This window comes from Dama dama, chromosome 3 (genome assembly GCF_033118175.1).
Source record: "Dama dama isolate Ldn47 chromosome 3, ASM3311817v1, whole genome shotgun sequence".
Lineage (NCBI taxonomy): Eukaryota > Metazoa > Chordata > Mammalia > Artiodactyla > Cervidae > Dama > Dama dama.
Window position 1 is genome coordinate 42,902,255 of NC_083683.1, and position 21,499 is coordinate 42,923,753.

A 21,499-nucleotide genomic window follows, 5' to 3' on the forward strand; every position below is an offset into this window, starting at 1 on the left:
ATAAATGACTACTGGAAAAACCATAGCTTTGACTATACGGACCTTTGTCGGCAAGGTGATGTCTCTGCTTTTTAGTATGCTGTCTAGGTTTGTCATAGCTTTTCTTCCAAGGAGCAAGCATCTTTTAATTTCATGACTGTAGTCATCATCCATAGTGATTTCAGAGCCTAAGAAAATAAAATCTGCCACTGTTCCCATTTTTTCCCCATTTATTTGCCATGAAGTGATGGGACTGGATGTCATGATCTTAGTTTTCTGAATGTTCAGTTTTAAGCCAGCTTTTTCACTCTCCTCTTTCACTTTCATTAAGAGGCTCTTTAGTTCCTCTTCGCTTTCTGCCATTAGAGTGTTATCATCTGCATATCTGAGGCGACTGATATTTCTCCTGGCAATCTTTTTTTGTTTTTTCCTGGCAATCTTGATTCCAACTTGTGATTCATTCAATCTGGCATTTCAGCACGATGTATACCACATAGACGTTAAATAAGCTGGGTGATAATATACAGCTTTGATGTACTTCTGTCCCAATTTTGAACCAGTCCATTGTTCCATGTCCGGTTCTAACTATTGCTCCCTGACCTGCCTACAGGTTTCTCAGGAGGAAGGTCAGGTGGTCTGGTATTCCCATCTCTTTAAGAATTTTCCACAGTTTGTTGTGATCCACATAGTTAAAGGCTTTAGCATAGTCAATGAAGCAGAAATAGATGTTTTTCTGGAGTTCCGTTGTTTTTTCTACGATCCAATGGTTGTTGGCAATTTGATCTCTGGTTCCTCTGCCTTTTCTAAATCCAGCTTGTACATCTGGAAGCTCTTGGTTCACTTACTGTTGAAGTCTAGCTTGAAGGATTTTGAGCATTACCTTGCTAGCATGTGAAATGAGCATAACTGTACAATAGGGAGAAGTCACCTGGATTCTGTCTACCTTTCAGAGTCTAGGAAGATAAATGAGATCCTAGGCAGGAAGTTCAGAAAGTTGAGTAATATAAAGCTGAAAAAGGAAGTTACCTGAGAGAAAATAGATTCCATAGGTAATATTTTGAGTTAACTCTTTATAATTACATAACATTTTTAAAGTTTTTTTTTTTTTTTTTCAGTTGTGGTTAAAACACACACACACACACACACACACACACACACACACACACACACACACCACATAATACAAAATTTACCACCTTGGTAACAACATGAGAAAATTTTAAATACAGCCTTTACATTTGATGTTTCACCCAAAATCTTCCCAAAGCTGTCTCCTCATAGTTCAACTCAATACAAAGGTTACTTCTTCAATGAGGTCTCTCAATACAGAAGTAAAGTTGCTTTCCTACTCTTGGTCACTTTCTCTCTCATTACCTTGAAGCATTCTTCACTAACTGAAATATTTATATTTATTAACTGTCTCCCCCTCCCCAGGAAAGGGCTTCCCAGGTGGCTCATTGTAAAGAATTCTCAGGTTCTAACCCTGGGTGGGGAAGATGCCCTGGAGAAAGAAATGGCAATCCACTCCAGTATTCTTGCCTGGGAAATTCCATGACATAAGAGCCTGGAGGGCTACAGTCCACCTGGTCTCAAAGAGTCAGATGTGACTTAGTGACTAAACAACCACCACCTCCCCACTAAAACTGTAAATTCTACCAGAGTAGAGCCCTGGTCTGTCTACTCTTCTCCCCACGCCTAGTTCTTTGTACACAGTATGTTCTAAGTATTTGTTAAAATACTTTCTGAATAATAAGTATAGTGCCTTTTAATACCAAACAAGTTTCATATATCTTATCTCATTTGATTATTACAACTCTGAGTAAAATGGGATTGCTGGCCCCACTGTAAAGATACTCAAAAGAAAATGATAGAACTCTCCACCTCCATATACAGCAACCCCCTAACCTCATACACACACAGAGCAGAGACTATGGCTACAGTGATGCTATTCTAAGTGCCAAGAAGAAAATGCAACTACTCAACTGTTTGGAACACTGAATCACCTTGTGTAGCTGTTTTCGGTTTTTCCCCCACTTTTAAAAACTTAAAAAAATTTTTTTTTTTTTTTTTTTTTTTGCCGTCCCGCAGGGCTTGCAGGATCTTTGTTCCATCCCCAAAGGTTGGAACCCGTGGCTCCTGCAGTGGAAGCGCGGAGTCCTCACCACTGGTAGGCCAGGTTAATTCCCTTCCCCCGTTCTTTAAAAAAAAAAAAAAAAACACAGCTTTATTGAGGTATATAACCTTGTCTTGTTTTTAAAGTGCGCTCTTTTGTAATAATCTAATTCTCTAGTATGAGAATACTTTGGATCTCCATTACTACAGGCACCTGTAAGCATTCCCTTTCCTTCTTTTCCTTTTTTTCCCCTTACACTCCGCAGTCGAACACGTGTGAACAGCGCCTAGGGAACTCGCTCAGCCTCGCTCCCCCAACCGAAAGTCCCGCCCCTTCTTTTTCCGGAGCCCGGCCCCTCGGCTTCTTTCCGACCTGGCTCGGCGGATCTCGCCCTTCCTCCAACCCCTCTCTACATCTCGCGAGAAGTGAGAGAGCCTGGCCGGACGAGAGAAAAGTATCTGCTCCGCTGAGGGGGGAAAGAAGGAGCTGGAGATAGATTGTGGGACCGATCGCGGGCGGGCGGGAGGCGACGGAGCTACCAGAGGGTGAGTCCTGTTAACATTAACTAGACCATGTCCTGACGGGCGTCTCCCCGTCAACTCTGGTCAATCCCAGCGTCCCAGACCGGGGTCTCCCCTCCCAGTATGTGTTGGACGGGGGCGCTGAGGCGGTGGCCGGGCCCTGTCTGAGGAAGAGGGTGGGGCATGGAGTAACGCCGACCAATAAGAGAGAAGGAAGCTACGATTGGCGGCGGCGAGCACTAATGGGAGGTCATCTTTACCTTGCGGAGTGACGCCCCTCTTCTCTCCCTCCTCCCGCCTCCTTCCTTTGGGGGGGGGAAGGCGGGGCCAGAGGCCTGAAGTGTGGGGAGAACTTGGGGTAAGTATCCCCGGGGGGCACAGGGCGTGGCAAGGAGAGGGGAGTTGAATCCTGAGGGAATGGAAGTCTAGTGGAGCCTGGAATGGGGTGGAATGGGAGAAAGGGAAAGGGTACTAAACTGGTTGAAGACCCTGGACTTCTGCAAAGAGTGGGGTTAGAGGCTTGGCATTGGAAGAGTTAGGGGTAATAGGCAGGAGGTAGGGTTGAGTAGGTGAAAACATAGCATTTGGTTTTGCTGGGAAGATAGGGAGGAGTAAGTGGAAGTGAGAGCGTGGCATTTCGATTGAATTATAAGAAAAACTATCAGGGACAAGGTATCAGAGAGAAAGTATGGATATGAAGAAAATTAAGTGAATGAGTTTAGGAAGATTTAATAGGGGTGGGTGTAGTGGCCAAAAGGCATCACTTTGGGTAGGGTATGGGGGAATCCAGAGGGGTACGAGAGGTATTTGGTTGGGAGACGGCTGATATGGACAGGTGTTTAGCTTAGGTATCAGAAGAAGTCTGAGAAGTGATTTTAGAGCTTTTGGTGAATACGGCATCCAGTCTGGTAACCAGCCTGCAAGAAAGCTGGGATAGTGGTAAAGAGAAAAATAAAACACTTTCATCACTTCTACTCTGATTTCCTTTCTCCGTCTCTTCCTCTTCCCGACTTCATCTGTTCCTCAGCTCAGGGATGGGGCTTGGGACTTAGGTGGCCAAGTCGAAGCCCCATGGGGAGTTATATGTTGCTCTGAATTGCTTGTTATGTTCTCTGACTGGGGTGTTTACTACCCAGGGCACCTCCTACCCAGATCCCGCGTTGCTGCTTTTCCTGACTCTAAAAGTTTGTTTTCTACTTAGCAGAGGGTGTTTTAGTACCTCTGAGGGTTGTGTCATAGTAAGTGTAGTTTTGTAGGGGTACGCAGAGTTTTCTCCACAAGCTCACTTGATTCCTATGTTTAAAAACTTTGCAGTAGTGTAAGTAATTCTTGCAGAGACATCGGTCTTTATAGGTATTCTAAGCACAGAAAAATGTACTATACTGAAGTTTGTTTTGTTAATTGTTTCTTTCCCATTTGAGTTGCTAAATGGATGGTTGCAGTTGGTTTTAGCTAGCTTGTGTTTTTTTTTTTTTTTTTTGGCTTATGTTTTTTTTTAAAGTGGTGTAAATAAAATGGACACGTATTTCAGGAAAGTGAAAAATTTTCAGTTTCTTCCTTTGTGTCCAGATCAGAAAGCTAAAGATTTGTTATAATATCTTGGGGGCAAGGGTTGGGGAAATCAAACACAATTTGTACTTAAACATGGAGGATATAAGGTAAGTGGAGACTATTGCGAAATGTAACATGTCAGTAATAAAAGAAGCTAAAGAAAAGTCTGGCAGCTATACTAAGTAGTCTTACCAGTTCTTAATTCTATACAAAAAAGGGACAAGTCTTCGCCCTTTGTTTGATATTTGTTTATTATTTAATAATGAGCTAGTACAGTCAATTAATAACTTCTTTGCTGTTGCATAGATTTGTCTTTTACATACCTTTTCTTCTTTTACTTTTGGAAGCAAAATGACATCTGAAATACCAGTAACGGTGTTATATGAAGAGAAACCAGAGTATGTTGCTTTGTATTAACCTTTGGTTTTCAGCAACCATTTGTCCTCCTGGCCAGGAAGTTACCCCTACAGCACATTGAGACTAATTAATTACTGTCCTTATAGCATTAATTACTTAATTGGGTTCCAGTATTTCACATTCAGAGCATTGCTATTGGATATTTGGACATTTTCACAGTTTGCCTGGCAGTAGCACAAAGAAATATCCAATGAGAGAGCGAAGTTCCTTGTTGTATTCTTCCATCCTAGAATTTGTGATGGCTTTGAATTGGGCACTGTCTCATTAGTGTTACCACCTAGCAGAAGGCTAGAGAATAATAAACACTGCTCATCTTTAAACTTGTGGATCAAAGGGTACAACCTGTGATAGTTTCAGTATTGTAACTTTTAAACATTTTTGCTTACCATGACTTTAAAATGTTAATAGATACTGTTGTATATCTCCTTTCTCTTCCCTCTCCCTTTCCTCTCCTCTCCTTTCCTTTCTCACTTGCAGCTCAAAATGAAATTTGTTTTTTCAACCAACTCTCAAGCTGATGCTTTAAGTCCCTGGCTCTGCCTGAACACAGCTGCTCTGAAATTCTCACAAGTTATTGTTTTGTACACGTCAAGAGTGAGTTTTCCTAGGCTGCAGTAGGAGGGAGTCAGTGATAACAGCCTCCTCCTATCCATGTCTGATGAGGAGGAACCTTTTTGAAAGGAAGTTTTAGGTGGAGCAAATAGCATTGCCATATAAATGTCTAATAAAAACAGCTCTCTTTTTGAAACTAGTTGGCAGGCTGGCATACAATTGTCCCTTATCCCTTAATAAAGGTACTAAAGTTAAGGTGCAAGTGTTTCTTTGAGAAAAATAAATGCAGCATTCATTTAAAAAGAAAAAGCATTGTTTCTTTTGTTGTTGGTTTCTCTGATTGTGGTACTATGATTTTAGAGTTCATGGGAAAAAGTCTTCCATTTCTAGAAACATGACAAAATGATTTTTAATCTTCTCATTTTTGAATGTTGCTTTCCCCTAGCAGGCCTATTTTTAGGATCAAGTATATTCTTGAAATGTGGAAATACATCATTTTGGAATGTTTGGTGGATGGTCTTTTAACTTCTGAATGCTGTAAGGAAGCGACCCCTACTTCACAGATACCCTGTTACATTACTGGAGCTCTACTTTTAGAACATTCTTTACATTGTGGTGCTCTTTCCTCCTGCCATCTGAAGCTACAATAAATAAACCTAATTCCTTGTCAACATGGTAGCGCTTCAAATATCTGATGACAGCTATGTCCTTTTAAAACTTCTCTCTTGCTGGGGTAAATATCCATATTCTTTCAACCATTCCTTAAGTTACATTTTAAATAAAGTTCAGCCTCCTTGTCAACTTAGTTGCTTGAGTTTTTAGAATTTCTTATTTAGATCTGAATATAACCTTTGATATAATCTGATCAATACAAAGTACAGGAGCGAGTAGGGCTTCTTTTTTCACTGCACTCAGTACTTCCTTTTTAAAAAAAAAACCACAACATTGATTTTATTTATTTATTTGGCTGTGCAGGGTCTTAGTTGTGTGAGTTCTTAGTTGCATCATGTGGGATCTAGTTCCCTGACCAGGGATCAAACCCAGGCCTCCTGCTTTGGGAGCAAGGAGTCTTAGCCAGTGGACCACCAGGGAAGTTCCAGTACCTCTGTTCTTAAAGCCTAAGATCACATTAATTTATATAATTAATTTTTAAATTTCAGTTGAGGAATTTGCATTTATCCCTATCTATGTTTTATGTTTGAAATAAACTATAGCACTTGTGAAGAAAAAATGTACACATACATACACATGTATATGTATATTGTTGTTGTTTAGTTGCCAAGTCGTGTCCAACTCTTTTGCGACCCGCATGGACTGTAGCCCATGAGGCTTCTCTGTCCATGGGATTTCCCAGGCAAGAATACTGGAGTGGGTTGTCATTTCCTTCTCCAGAGAATCTTCTGACCTAGGAATCAAACCTGTTGTTTCCTACATTGCAGGTGGATTCTTTACCACCGAGGGAAGCCCATATATATAAATACATATTTAAGTTATAGTTTATTAGTGTGGTGGTCTAAATTTGTCTTGCCATGTGCTGTAGGTAAAATGGTGCTTACAAATGAGATAAAACATCAGAAGACATCTCTAGGGACTAAAGACTTTATGTTGGCAGCCAACTTTCTTGTGTGTTAATTTTAGCCTGATAGTTGAATTTATGTTTGAGCAATTTTAGCTGATAAATGCAATTTTAAAGCATCTTCCTCTTTTGGGGTTTTAATTCTTACTTTCATTTTTAGAAAATTGCAAATTCTGTATGGAAATGTTTGTGTGGAATAAAGTAGCACGCTGTTAGGGACAGAATACATTTTCCTCTGATACATTCTCATCCGTCTAAAATTGTAATTATGAATTCTCCTAGAAAGCAGAAATATGGACTTGATGACCCCTCAAAGTCCTTTCCAGCCCAAAAATTCATAAGTAGAGGCTCAGATCAAGGAACTTACTATTGAAGAATCAAGAAGAAAAATAGAATGTAAAGAAAATGAAATGGTTCTACTGACCTAGTGGGAATGGATAAACAAAAAGCAAGGAACATAAATGGCAAGAAATAATAATTCCTTTAAGCTAAAAGCAAAACAAAAGTCATCAACAACAAATATTTTGCATTGGGGTCATTTTATGTCTTAAAATATTTTATCATGACATTTTCTCTTCAGAATTTCCCTGGTGGACACTGTGTTGAAAGAATGTGGTTGGTTTTTTTTTTTTTCTTCTGTTAAATCATAGTATTTTGTTTCCTTTGGTTCTCTTGATCCTTTTGTTGAGAAACTTAAGGGGAAAAAAAAATCTGAATAATATATTCACTGCCTGTATACAGTGAAGCAAATTTCAGTTCAGTTTTGAAAGTAAACATAAACTCCATGGCTTCCTTGGAGAGGAAGGATGAATGTTAAAATTCAGGAGAGGTTTTATGAAAAGACAAACTTACTATTCAGTTTTTAAAACTTTTTAAGCAGACATCTAGGAAAGATTCCCAACTAAACCAAAGGTGAGCTACTACAGTAGTGTCATGAAGGAAAATAAAACTCATTACAAACTCACAACTTTGTTAGCTTCTTTTCATTTTTTCGTGAATTTAATCCTAAATATTTTCATGTGTTTGAAACCTGACTGTGCAAAAAGTTTCTCTAATTCAGTACTGCATTTATCCTTAATAAATATCAATTTGTGAAAGTCTAACAAGAGCCAAGATTTAGCTTGAGAAGTTACTTTGTGAGTTTATGTCTTGGGCTTCCCTGGGAATAGTTTTGTTCTGCCATAGTCTCACCTCCTCACAAAACCCAACTTGTTTTCTTTGAGTGAAGTTATTTACTAATATCTTCTTATCTGGTCTAGTGCTTCTTTCTGACCTAGCAGACAAAGAGATTTATGTTTTAAATTGGTCACATTTTATTTGGGGCTTAAAATTTACCATGTAGGAGAAATGTTACTTTTTTTCAGATTAAAAAATAGAGTATAACCATTCTTTTTGAAATAGGAATATGCCTGCCTTTATTATAAAAACAGGATGATTTATTGAATATAACACATGATTGCTATAAATGATTTCTGTTGTCACCAAGTTTCTTGCCAGTAATGTTTATTTAAGCTTTGTCAAACTTAAATAAAACCAGGATTTAACATGATTTTTCTGGTATTTCTGGTACTAATATGTCTTTCATAGCACCATTTAATTTTTTTTAAGTTTTGGTCAAGCAGTAGTTTGCTCATATTTTACATATCTATGTTAGGGACTTTTGAAAGTCATTGAACATTGCAATACCCTAGATAGGTCACTGTGTTGCCAGTATGTGGACAGTATTAGAAAATAAATTTTTTTCTTGAGAACTTTTAAGGGTCTCCATGATTATCATTGTGGGATATTATAGCTATTTCCTATCTGGGACCAAACTCACACCGGGGTTTAATATTAAAGTCTATCAGGTTTGTTGTTGTTTGCAGCCTATTTAAGTCCATGAAGATTTAAAATTTATCCTTAAGGATCAGTGTTGGCCCTTTGATTGCTGTTGCTTTGTTGTTTCAGGGAACACACTTTATCCGAAAATGAGTAGGAAAAAACCAAAACACAACACCAGATTTTTGACAGTCTACCAGTTTCCAGGAATTTTTTTACTTCTAAAATCATATTGAGGCCAAGCATAGATAGGTATAGTGTTCTCTAGTTATTTCTAACTCTGCTTCCTGCTATCACTTTAGCAAGTTGTTTCTTCTTTGTTTTTGCTTTATTAACCTTCCTGAGAATAGCTCAGAATAGTTCCTTGATTCCTCCAAAAGCCTGGAGAGGCTTTTAAAAAGTTCTAGTCTAGTAATTGCCTGTATGAAGCTGCTTCCATACAGCTTCTAAGCTTTGACCATGTGTTGCCTAACTTATGATTCAGCCTAATTCTCACTCCCATCTGTTTTCAGTCATTTGCTACAAAACTATTTGGTCTATTTAAACAGGCTCCTTTCTTTGAAACCTGTCGCTGCATGTCTGAGCCTGAAATCCAGAAATTAATTTTAACCTTCTCTTTGATCAATTCAGGGCACTCTACTGTTTATTTCTCAAACTGTGGGTCTCAAACTGCTTTTGGTCTTAGTATCCACCCCTCTATACTCTTAAAAATTATTGAGGACTCCAGAGAGCTTTTGCTTATTTACTGTATTTACCATATTAGAAATTAAAATGGAGAAAATTTTAAAATATTTTATATACTTATTTTAAAATAACAGTATAAATGTATCTATAGTTTTAAAAAGTTGGGGAGAAAAACATCAAATGTCTGGCTGATAGAAAACATCTGTATTCTTGTATCACCTTCTGCATTCAATCTGTTAACAATATGTTGTTTGGTTGAAGTATCTGAAGAAAACCTGTGCTTACACAGATATGTAATAGGAAAAGAAAAGATTCTTTCAGATAATTGTTGATAATCTTTCTTCTTTGATACTACATCAAAATCTGAAAAGTGATAGCTTCTTAAAAGTAGGCTGTTGTGTAGAATCTGATACCACATCTGTGAACTTTTAACACCCAAACTTATGTTGCCCCTTAAACAGGTCTTTTGCCCATGTATGTTCTGAATAACCATGAACCCTTTGAAAGGGTCTCAAGGATCTGTAAAGATCCCTGGAGCCCTCTTTGAGAACCAAACTTGAAGAATGCAGCTGTTTATCATGCAGGAGGAATATCCAACCATCTTAATGCTTCTCAAAGGGTGGGCTACTGACCACGTGCATCCGAATTACCTGGGGTGTTTTTTAAAAAGTGTCGATTTTGGGGCACCAAAGCCAAGAGAATCCAGGAGGCCTGGGGATCTGTATTTTTACCCTGTGCCTACATGAATATGCTAAAGATTGAGAACTATGGAGATAGCTTAATCATATTTTAAGAAAATTATTTTCTAAATGTTAAGAAGTAAAAAAAATTGGTACTTGAATAGTCATAATAAAAGTCCTTATTATCAAACACTCTGATATTTGTCATATTTGGGATATCTTAACCTTGTATTTTAATTAATAATAGTTATCATAATACCAGAAGTTGGCAAACTTAGGCCACTTGGTAAATATGTTAGGCTTTGAAGTCATGAGGTATCTGTTGTAACTATAGCTCTGCCATTGCAGCACAAAAGTAGCTAGCCAGAGACAACATGCAGAGAATGAGCATGGCTGTGTTCTCATAAAACTATCTATGGACACTAAAATTTGAATTTCATAGAATTTTCACATCACAAAATTTTCTTCCTTTGTTTTTTTTTTTCAGCCATTTAAAAGTGTAAAAAGCATTCATAGCTTGTGGACCAAAAAAGACCAAGTGGCAGGCTGGGTTTGGCCCATGGGCTGGAGTTTGCCAATCCTTGATGTATACTCTAACTGGTTTATGAGTTTAAAAATTATGATGATGAAACATACTTATTGTTAAAGCCATAAACACTATTTAATTTTCCTAGACAAAAATAATGCTCCAAGAAACTGTAGTCCCTCAAATTCATGTTTCTGGACATTCATTTATATAAGAAACACTTGTGCGTAAACTTCGAAATGCGCTATTCAGTTGAAAGTAGTCATACAATATGCAAGTTACTGTACAACTTTCAGGTATTACAAAAAGATACGGTGTCCATTTTTATATCTTCTTTGGGATGTGTGAGAACAGGTTACTAGGATTTAGTCCAACTTCAACTACTTGTCTCATCTTCTGCCTATTTTTTTTTAACTCTCTTCCTCAGTTTTTCCAATTTGTTAGCCAAGTGCCTTATAAAAGGCTAATTAAGTTTATAGAAGTATACATGCTTTTTATGTAATCCTTTTGGGGCATTTGGTTTACCTGCTAATGAAATAATGTGTTAAACTGTTGTTATGCTAAATAATACAGTGGAAAATGAACCCAGATTTTATGAACAGAAATTTCACTTCCTAAATAATCTACTGTCTAGTAAAACTTGAGTCTTCTATGGTGTCTGGGGTTAACATATCTTTATTATAGTCTCATATGTTTATTGGAATCTTTTCCTTAAGTCAGTGTTCTAGGTGTAATTTGAGTCACAGCAACACAGTGTCCTACTGTGTGGAGAGTAAATGTTGAGACCGCTGCGGTGGAGCCCCGCAGTGTTGGTGCTCTTTGCTTAGCAGCAGCTAAATTATCTTAGAATCTGAAACTGGGTAACCAGAGTTATGTTCTTAGAAGAGAACTGTGTATAATTTTTTTCTTTTCAGTATCATGGGGCATAGAGCCTGTAGAGCTCTGTTTGAGTGTCTAAATGTTTTAGCTTGTTTGTAGCTCACTGAAAGACATTCGGTACCTTAATTTCAGCTCTGTTCCCTTTGTGATGAAAAGTTGGGCAATTTCTAGGTGTTTTAATATAAGTACTACTTTTTATTGTTAGGCAGAATTCGTGGGTTTCTGAAAATGGATCCTTAAGGGTGACGAAGAAGGAATTATCTTGAAATGCTTGATTTACCCTGTGTATCAATCTGAGTTTCTACCACGTCTGTTTCTATTGATATATGATGCTGTTAGTTTATATTTTTAGAAAGCTTTTTTGGTAGTCCATTTTGAACTTAGTTGATTCTATGGTTCTGTTGCTTTGTAGTGTAGAGTGAACAACTTTGTACGATTTTTAAATACTATACTGTTAGTGATTTAGAATAGTCTAGCAGATACAAGCCTTTTTTAAAAAAACTCACATTTTTTAGTCATGCAAATCAGTATTCTTTTTATTATTAAGTTATATTATTATTTAACTTATTAGAAGCAATCTATGCTCACTGTAGAGACTTTGGGAAACACTGCAGGTAGAAAGAAGAAAATACAATCATCTGGACTACTACTATCCAGAGATAACCATTGTTAACATTTGATGTTATTTCCCTCATCTTGTTCTGTGCTTATTATTTTGTTTGCTTTTTTATAGATTTGGAATTATGGTGCATGTGCACATTTGTATCCTACTTAATGTATAGCACTTAATGTATAGCATTTTCTCAAGTTTTTAAATAGCTTTGAAAAATGTTATTATTAACAACTTAAATATATATATTGTAAGACAGATTTTTAATTTATATTTTTCCATCCTTTGTAAACATTTTATTTAATTCCTTTTCCTTTTTTTGTTATAAATATGACTGTGGTGAACATTTTCATATATAGATTATCCATGTTTCTGGCTTTAGCCTCAGAATAAAGTCCCAAAAGAAGAATTATTTGTTCAAAGGATATAAAACATTTTAAGACACTTAATATAAACATTGCCAGATTGCTTTCCAGAAAGATTGTCCAAATAATGTACTCCCCAAAGTCTCATATTAAGGTTCCCTCTCTGCTGCATCCTTGATTAGCAAGCATTCTTTTATACTTGAAAATGTATCTTAAAATCTGTGGTGTAGGTTTTGTTTTCAAGGGTCAATTAACTTGATGAATACCTCTCTTCTCTCCATTTTTAACACTCTAACCAAAAACTGTAGAACTTCTTCTATGTTATTTGTATGATAAGAACATAGAGTTGATTGGGTGTAGTCACATAAAGTTCCTGAGGCACAAGGTAATTGTAAATATGTATTTAAAATAATGTCTTAAATATATATTGCTTTAACTACATAAATAATCTACATCACAGTTGTCTTGTGAACCCAGCAGCTTTCTGCAAAACTTGGAAAGCTAAGTGTAAAATTTCAGCAAACTATACTAGAGTATTGACTTCAGATTAAATTAAAACATTGAACATCAACTGTGTTAAGAAAGGAAAAGCTTCCAGAAGTTTTAAACTGGATCTCTATATTCTATCCCATTGCCCTTTTGGTCACAGATAACACAGCCATTTTTATTCATGAAACGAAAGTAGTCCTCTCTGTGTTACTAACACATTACCATTGCATTTCTTTTAGAGCAATTGTCTGCTATTAATGTGAAATTATTTTTAACTTGTGTTTGTTTCATCTTTGTAGACTCTTAAGTAAGCCACTATGAGGGCAGATATCTTGTCTGACTCATTGTTGAATTTTGGAGCCTAGAGTGTGTGTTAGGCACTGAATAAAGGTGTTCAGTGAATTAATTAATTTTTTAATTTTAAAAGGAAATTTAATGATTAAATTTACTTTTTGATCCTAAAGATGAATCTTAGTTATTAGTTTCATACATCGCTTTCTCAAATATTTTACCAAGACCTAACCATCTCTTTTGTGCTCATGTATACTCTGGAATTGCTAGCAAAATAATTTGATAAATGATCTTAAGAAAGAAAGATCTTAAGGAGAAATAATAAGAGATCTAATATGTACACTGATCAACCTATGACTAATTGAACTTGTAAATTAAACCATCTTTCTTATCTTAACTTGGCATGTTTCATGCTAGATAATAGGATTCTTTGCTTGGCCAAACTTTAGTCAGGCTCCTGAACCTTCTTTTAGGCCCATCTCCCTTGTAAAATTGAATTTTAGCAAGAACCTTGCTAAGTCAGTTTAGCAAGAACCCCCTCCCCCTCAATATCTGTTCACGCTCATATCTGATTAGATTCTTCATCCTCTACCATCCCTCAGGTGATGTCTGATCACCCTGGCCTGTCTTCAGGAAGAATCTTGCTAGGTTAGTTTAACCAGACTCTTCCTTATCCCTTGTGTTTCCTCTTGGTAATTTTCTAGTCACTGGCCCCCACCCTATACCTTGGCTATAAATTCCCAGTCACTGATGGTGTATTCAAAACTGAGCCCAGTTATGTACTGAAGTCTCTTAGCTTCTGTTGCAATACTCCTAAATAAAATCTGTTTTTTACTGCTTTAACTACTGTCTAGTTCTGGGTTTTTTTTCACACAGATGAAAGACTCTTTTTTTGCAAAAGACTGTTGTCTTTATTTTTATGTCTACTTTGCCTGGCACTTAGTAGTTTCTTAGTAATGTTTTTGAATGAATGCATGGTAGTTAGTCTGAACCCCTTCTAGATTTTCATGAATCTTTGATGTTTATGGTGTATATGCCCTTCTCATTTTTTTGTACTTAGCAATATCTGCTTTTTGTTATTAGGAACCTAAAACAGGCCCTTGGGTGTGTTTGTACATGGCTTTTATTCCTTACCTAAAGTTGGGTCATCTTATTAACATCAGTTGGTTACTAAAGAAATGATCATATTACAACCAGTTCCAGAGAACTGACTTTCTAGACCTCAGTGACAGACTCCATCCTCATTCTATTTAAAAAAAGTATAGATATACATATATATACTTATGTATATACATTTTATATACATTTTAGGATATATTTCTGACTCTGACAAAATTGTATAAGAAAGATTCTATTAAAAAACCCCAATCATTAAAAATCATTCTCTAAACCTAGGATTTTCTTCACTTTTTTCTCTGTCAGCATTCAAATAACTTTCTCTCTTTTAAGTGAATACCAGTTTTTATCATTCGTGCATTCTGGTGAATCTGAGTGTGTGAGCCTTTTTCTTGGCCCCTAGGACAGCCCTTTTTTGCATCTTTGTTTTCCTGTTTTGAGACCTCCATTGAGAGCATTTCACTTTTCCTTGGAAATGTTTCTAAATATGTGTATCCTCTGGCTGTTATTTATTGCTTAGTTCTGTAAAATGCTTGAGTTTCATCCTGAAGAATAGATTGAGAAACAGACCACAGACTTGAGTGCCATGCCTGGACACATGATCTACTTGTCAAGCAGTACAGTTACAGATGGGCTATGAGTTAAATTCTAGTGAATGACAGCATCATCATTCAAGATTTCACTTTTTGTCTCAGTCTTTGTACTACAGAAATGTGTTGCTATTTGATTTTTGAGAAGACATCAGTTTGACCTTTCATAATTAGAGATTTAAGTATCAAAGAGGAATAAGCAATGGCATTCTTTATGTCCAGCAGTTGATACAACAGATTGGGAATGAAAGAGAAATTTTTTAAAGGATGATAACTGGAAATTCGTTTTTAAGTGGGGAGACAGATCATTTATAGTAGTTAAATATTTCATTTTTAAGAGAAATCAGTTTAAAGCTAAAAGCAAGAATGATGGAAATGAAAGAAGGCAAGAGACTGAGGGAATGAATTGTAGGGGGATTTCCCTGGCAGTCCAGTGGTTAGACTCCATGCTTCCAGTGCAGATGGCATTGGTTCGATCCCTGGTCAGGGAACTAAGATCCCATGTGTTGTGTTACAGCCAAAAAAGAAGAAGGAGAATTGTAGGTATTTAAGAGAGAAGACCTCCTTCCTCCCATTGTGGTCTCCCTTTGGTGAAAATGGCAAAACCAAAGCCAACAAAATGGGAAGGAAGCAGGAAATCCTAGTTAGTGACTGTCAAACTTGAGTATTTAAGAGGCATGAGAATGCTTGCTTCTGTTACATTTTAATGCTTTTCCCCCAAACTTATTTTGCCCTTTTCCCCACTTTTAGAAAATCATAGTTTTTCATCTCTATTTCTTAGTAAGGGAGCCATGAAATAAAATTTGAAAACCATATATTGTGATGTGACTGTGCAAAATCAAAAATTTTGAATTCTGTGGTTTGAGGAAAACCATTCCAGTACTGTCCCATTCCTCAGCCAAGACCCTTTTTTCCCTCTAAATCGGTAGAAAACTGAGAAAACTTAGCCTCCAAAAACACAACCGAGGTAAAAAATTAGGAATCCTGCCTGGTTCTTTATGTTATATCTATTCTAGACCTTGTAGTTTGCTTCCCGGTTAAAAATATGTTAGAGGATCTTGTTGGAATAAAATTCTCATTTAGTGATTATATTAGGAAAGCAGGTTCTGGGACTAGGAAGTAGAATTATCTCTAGCACAGCAGTTGTTAGGAATTTTTCCGGAGATCAGTTGCTTTCCAGAAATGTTCTGAGTTTTCAGTCATAGTGGCATTGGTCTTTGGATGTATTTACTGTTATATATTGATATTTGTATTTATTTTTTGCACTATGATGTAGTTGTAGAAAGTGCTAAAAAATCATCATGTATTTAAAATAAACAAACAAACCAGAAAACCCCCTTGTCCTGGGGCTATGTGAAGAATAAAGCTCTCATTTTCCCAGTACCCAGTCATCAGCTTGAACTGGCCTCTCCTAGGAACAGAATTTATTGAAGCAATTTATCCTGGCTAAATGTGATATAAATCTGTGTACACCTATGTACATACAGGCTCTTTTCCATTACAGCAGTGCTGCAGCATCAGTTTCCTTCATAGTTAGACTCTGTTCCTATCACACTGAAGGATTACTAAGAAGCCCTTTCTATTTTATGGGGCACCCCACAATTTTAAACACCGATTAGTTGTGGAATTACTGATCAGACTACCAGAAATACAGGCTTCCAACCCCAGAGTGAGTCTTAACAGAGTAGGAGAGATGTTTCCACTCCCATCTGAGTTTTAAGCATGTTTTTAAGTTTCTGATTGCCAGATTCCATCTAGCACTTTAATATTTTATTTTGATGTAGACCTGACTGAGGTTAACCTGACATTTTGGTTTATCTTCAAGATAAAAATTCAGAATTTGGCTACAGTTCTGAAATCGTTTCTAGGCATATTCAGATTGTAGTTCTTCCTCTTTCATCTTCCCTTGTTCTTGTTCTTTCATACAGCTTTCTCTCTCGTAGAAGGATGTTTGAAAATGTCCTTGAGGGGTTTTATTTTAAAAGACTATTTTTGTGACCCTCCCTTTTTTCTCTTTTACTCCTTCAAAATACGGTATATCTTTCAGGAATATTTTTACTATGATTTATATTTCTAATCTATCCATCTCCATCTCTATTTTTATTTCTAGTTAGGATGTGAGAAATTTCCCCCAACACATTCATTTGGAATTACTGTTCTTTAACAAAGAATTTTGATCAACATTTCAAGAGTTTAGCTTCAATAATTAAAAAACAGCAACAGTATAAACCCTGTTAATTCTTCGGAGAAACAGAGAGGATGGATGGTGATGCCTTTTAGTGCCATTTCTTTTATCCCCTGCAGCAGCTCACATCTGTTGGCTGCAACAGAGCAGTCCAAGAACTCTGGCCGAGAGCAGCACAAACAGCCGGAACATATTCACCCAGTAAACCCCCAAAGAGTCGACATTTGTTTTATTGCTGCTTTTAAAAACCTAGCCATAAATAGAATCAGGGGGGAAGGGCACCGATATTTCTCCATTTGCCACAGATGATTGGTGGGGGGAGAAGTAGGCTCCCCGTAGGGAGAGAAAGGTTTTATTTTTATTTTTTTTATTAATGAAAATCATTTCCCATGTAGCCCAATAGGATGGGTGCTTTGTTTTCTTTGGCAATAATCTGGGATAAACGGCCCTTGCCAGCAGTCTCATAGTTTATACACCAGGGAGCCAGATTATGGCCCTGTAAAATGGAGCACCCCTCCTATAATCCCTTAATTAATTAAATGACAAATTTTGGTCTTCTCTAGTTCAGAAATATGGCTTCCGCATCAAGCGTTCAGTGGATTTATTGACGTAGGGAACTACACTGGTTGTAATTCAACAGACTGGAGAAGTGTGTTATATTCTATAGCAGAAAGAGGGAAAATCTAGCAAAAGGTTTGAAATTCCTTGACTCTTCAGGTCTACATTTTTCTAATTAAAAGTTCAAATTGAGGCACAGTAGATCATATGCCACCTGTCTAATGGGTCTCCCCAAAGTAGCCTGTGTTTACAGCTTTGATAGACAGCATTCTTGGAACACCTGTTTCTGGGCTTGATATTTTTGAAGCACTTTTTTTTTTTTTTAAACTCCAGCGTATTTAACATAACTTTTCCCCCTACCTCCCCCTCCTCAGCTCCGCTCTGCTCTATGAAATATGGGAGACGACAGACCGTTTGTGTGCAATGCCCCGGGCTGTGGACAGGTACGTTTACAATATACTTTATTGTGAATGTCTCGTTGTGAATCAAAGTGGCTGTTTTATCACTAAGGCAAAGAGTTTAAAGCCGGTGTTTTACGTGATCACTGGAGGTAATCAGATCAGAGGATTTGCAGTGTGTAAATCCAAGTTATGAGGAAGTGTAGGCACTCTACTGTAATGAAATCTGCCTTGCTCTCTTTCATATTGTTATTCTACTGGTGTTAGTCTCCCAGCACACTGTGTTTAGGAATACATGTTGCTCTTGCACCCTTTCTGAAGCTGTTTATATAAATACAAAGCAAGTTTAGAAATATCTTCTCTTCAGCCTTCATGAATATAAAAGTCTGTTCAACATATTTGGATAAGTAGCTGAAAATGCACCCATTCATTGTGAACCTCTATTTGGCAGAACCTATTTTAGATTTTGTAAATAAGAAAAAAAGAAGTTTCTTTTGATTATTGACCCAGAAAATCATTGTTAGCAGCTAAGGCAAATACCTGTCCAGGAAAGACAAATTCAACATAGAACCCAAGCTCTCACAGCAATATATAAACACAGGATTTCTCAGCCATTTTCCCTGTCTGATGCTGTTAGATGCCTCCTGTGTGTTAGCTGCCATGTCATGGTTTATATGAATATCATTATGTATCAAATAGTTTTTCATCATGTACTTTTTAAATAATTTTGTTGAAACTGCCTTTTTTTTTTTTTTCATTTTTTTATTCAATACCTTCTTAACTCTTACTCCTGGACCCTCCCCTTCTGCCATGTTCCATAAAAGATGAAGAAAGGAATACAAAGAAAGTCTTATCAAGAAAGTTTTATTTCTCTCATGAGTTGATTTTCTGGAGCCTGAAGGGTTGAATTTCTGTTCCATTAGGAATATGTCCAGAGTTTCCTGGTAGCTCAGATTGTAAAGAATCTGCCTGCAATGAAGGAGACCTAGGTTCAGTCCCTGGGTCGGGAAGATCCCCTGGAGAAGGAAATGGCAACCCACTCCAGTATTCTTGCCCGGAGAATTCCATGGACAGAGGAGCCTGGTGGTCTACAGTTCACAGGGTCACAGAGTCAGACACGACTGAGCGACTAACACACATACATAGGAATAGGTCATGTGATTGTCCAGTGACACTTACAGGTAGTATGTGAGATTGCAGACCAGTTCTATTAAACATTGTAAATACTTAGAGAAGTATAAAAAGAAAAGAGTAAGTTCCAGAGATTCCTAAGAATTAGAATTTGAGAGGGGGAACGGGGTGGGTTGGTAACAAGAAATAGTCAGAAGGGCGATTCCAGATTCAAATAAATGCTAAACATTTCATAAAAGACTAAGAAAAACCAATATATTCTGAGTATTTATCATTGTAAGGTTTATATATGTATATAATTTTTTTCAATAGAAGCCACTTGGAAAATTAAGTTTATTTCACCTTTCAGATGGCTTATTGAAGTACACACCTGAATCTGATTTATCCAAATTTTTGTGTGTGAATTTGTTGATAATTGTACTTACTGTGACTCCCATAATTGATACCTGGTACCTTTTTTTACAATACTTATCTCACTTACTTTAAAAGTCTGCACTTTTGATGAAAAGATTATTTTTCTTCATGAACTGTTTAAGCTGCTCAGTGCCCACTTAGATGTTGTATGCTTAGACTACCCAGACAAGGACTTAAATAAATAAAAATGGAAGATAAAAATAAAGGAATACATAGGAAAAGCATCTCTTAAACTCTCTAAGAAAGAAAATATATCAATAGGGTTTCTTCAGGCTGTCTCATCAGAAAAACGTAGTTTTCACTGAAATTTTTGAGATCCCAGAAGGGTTTAGTTTTTGTTTTGCATTATTTTTGAACTAGAGGTAGGAAAACAGACTCTTTAGTTCTTTCTTGTGTTGTCGGGTTCTGTTTTCCATAAGCCTTTTCCTTCTCTTACTCCTCCTTCCCATTTCTGAATTGTTTGTTGGTGTTTGGGTTATTAGGATTCCTGTAACCTCTGGCATAGATTCTGAAGTCTTTTTTCCCCCCTCAGTGAATATCAAACTGAGGGAGATTGCTACCTTCTTTTGGATTCAAGTTACTTGTTTCATAGAAAAAAAGGATAAAAAGCTGTAACTTAAGGCTTTGGGGTAGCATGATTCATCCTTTACCTCCTTTGCATGTCAAAAACTTAGTCATGTAAGACTGTAGTTCTTTAGTTATGTTTAGTCTCCTTTCAAGTTTCCCCCAATATCTAGTAACAAATAACTCTAGAGAGGTCTCTATAAGATTTACTGTGATTGCTTTATGTTATATAAAATAGTGAAAATCTGGCAGAGAAGATAAATTTGGTAAAGTGAACTACCCTTGGCTTGTTGTTCCAGCTTCCTCATATACCTTGAAAATGGTTTCATTCTGGAGCCACCTTGAGGCCTTCAAGCCCATTTATAATCGATCGTCATTGATTCAAAGTCGTTACTCCAGAAATGGAAGAATAATAAAAAGGTTATATAAGTCCCAGGAGAGGTAATAAGGACCATGGTAATTTTCACAAGGCATGTTTAGAACTCAGCAACCATAGAAACCTCAAAAATCAGTGGCTTCTACCAGTTAGAGGAAGCAGGAATGAAAGTAAATTATAATTCAAGAGATTTATGCATAAAACAAAACCTGTAGGAATCCTGTAATTATTTAAATATCTGTTCTCTGCCCAGGTTTTGCCCTGTATACCCCTAAACTCAGAAATCATCTTACACTTGAATATTAAGGGGAGGTGAAAGGAAAATTCACCTAAAATAGACTAGCGGATTATGCTGTCCACCATATAATCAAAACCAGCGGGCCTTCAATGGATACGTAAACATGTTTTGGTTGCTAGGTCTTTAATGGCTGTTATTTTTGGATTCTGTTCATGATCCACTTCCCAACAGTAAGTCTGATGTGACACAGCTGAGTTCTAAATACGCTACATGTACTTTTTAAAAAAAGATGGTTGCTGAAGGTTGTGTTCTTTGCATTCTTATCTGAAAAGACAGGTGATAGGGTTTTCTGAGCTCTCTCATTCCTCTTCTCCTGTAGAGTCTCTGTTTCCCCTGACGCCTCATCACCCTCATGAAGAGGAACTTGGGGAAAGTAATATCCCTGCTAATATCTCTCTATGGAATGTGGTAGCAGTTATAGTTAGTAGAACTGCCTTTAGAGAATGGGTTAGTGTTGTTAAGGCAACAGAGCCCCAGATGCTACTATGTGGTAAAGGGCTGGTTGAATTTGAGGTGTTATGGGTTTTAAAATGTTTATAAGATAGCAAATTCTGTAACTGTAAATAGCTTTGCCTCTGTTATTAAAATAATAGGAATACAGTTTGATGCTGAATCTAGGAAGTCTTATAAGTTTTTAAAGCTTTGAGAGGCACTTTTACTTGAAAGTGGATTATAAAATTGTTCTTATTGCATGTGGAAGCACGAAAAATTACTACTGTGTCTGTGTCAGTAATCTTGAATTTGAGGTGTTACTTCGTGTGGATACGGTTAGATAACCTAACCTTTTGGATACTTTCTGTCCACAATTTCCCACCCCC

At 36.9% G+C, this 21,499-nt stretch overlaps 1 protein-coding gene across 6 annotated transcripts in view; it reads left to right on the top strand.

Annotated features, from left to right (window-relative positions):
* The first annotated feature begins 2,504 nt into the window (after nt 1-2,504).
* LOC133044846 (cyclic AMP-dependent transcription factor ATF-7) overlaps nt 2,505-21,499 on the top strand; it is a 91,463-nt gene continuing 72,468 nt past the window's right edge. The window contains exons 1-2 of one of the 6 annotated variants that reach the window (XM_061126650.1): nt 2,505-2,637; nt 17,875-17,943. In XM_061126650.1, the coding sequence (XP_060982633.1) occupies nt 17,896-17,943 (48 nt within the window). In that variant the 5' untranslated portion in view covers nt 2,505-2,637; nt 17,875-17,895. Of the gene's footprint in view, nt 2,638-2,697; nt 2,972-3,082; nt 3,553-3,582; nt 4,272-17,874; nt 17,944-21,499 lie in introns of those variants that run through there. The other 5 variants (XM_061126659.1, XM_061126667.1, XM_061126671.1 and 2 more) reach the window with 5 other exon arrangements.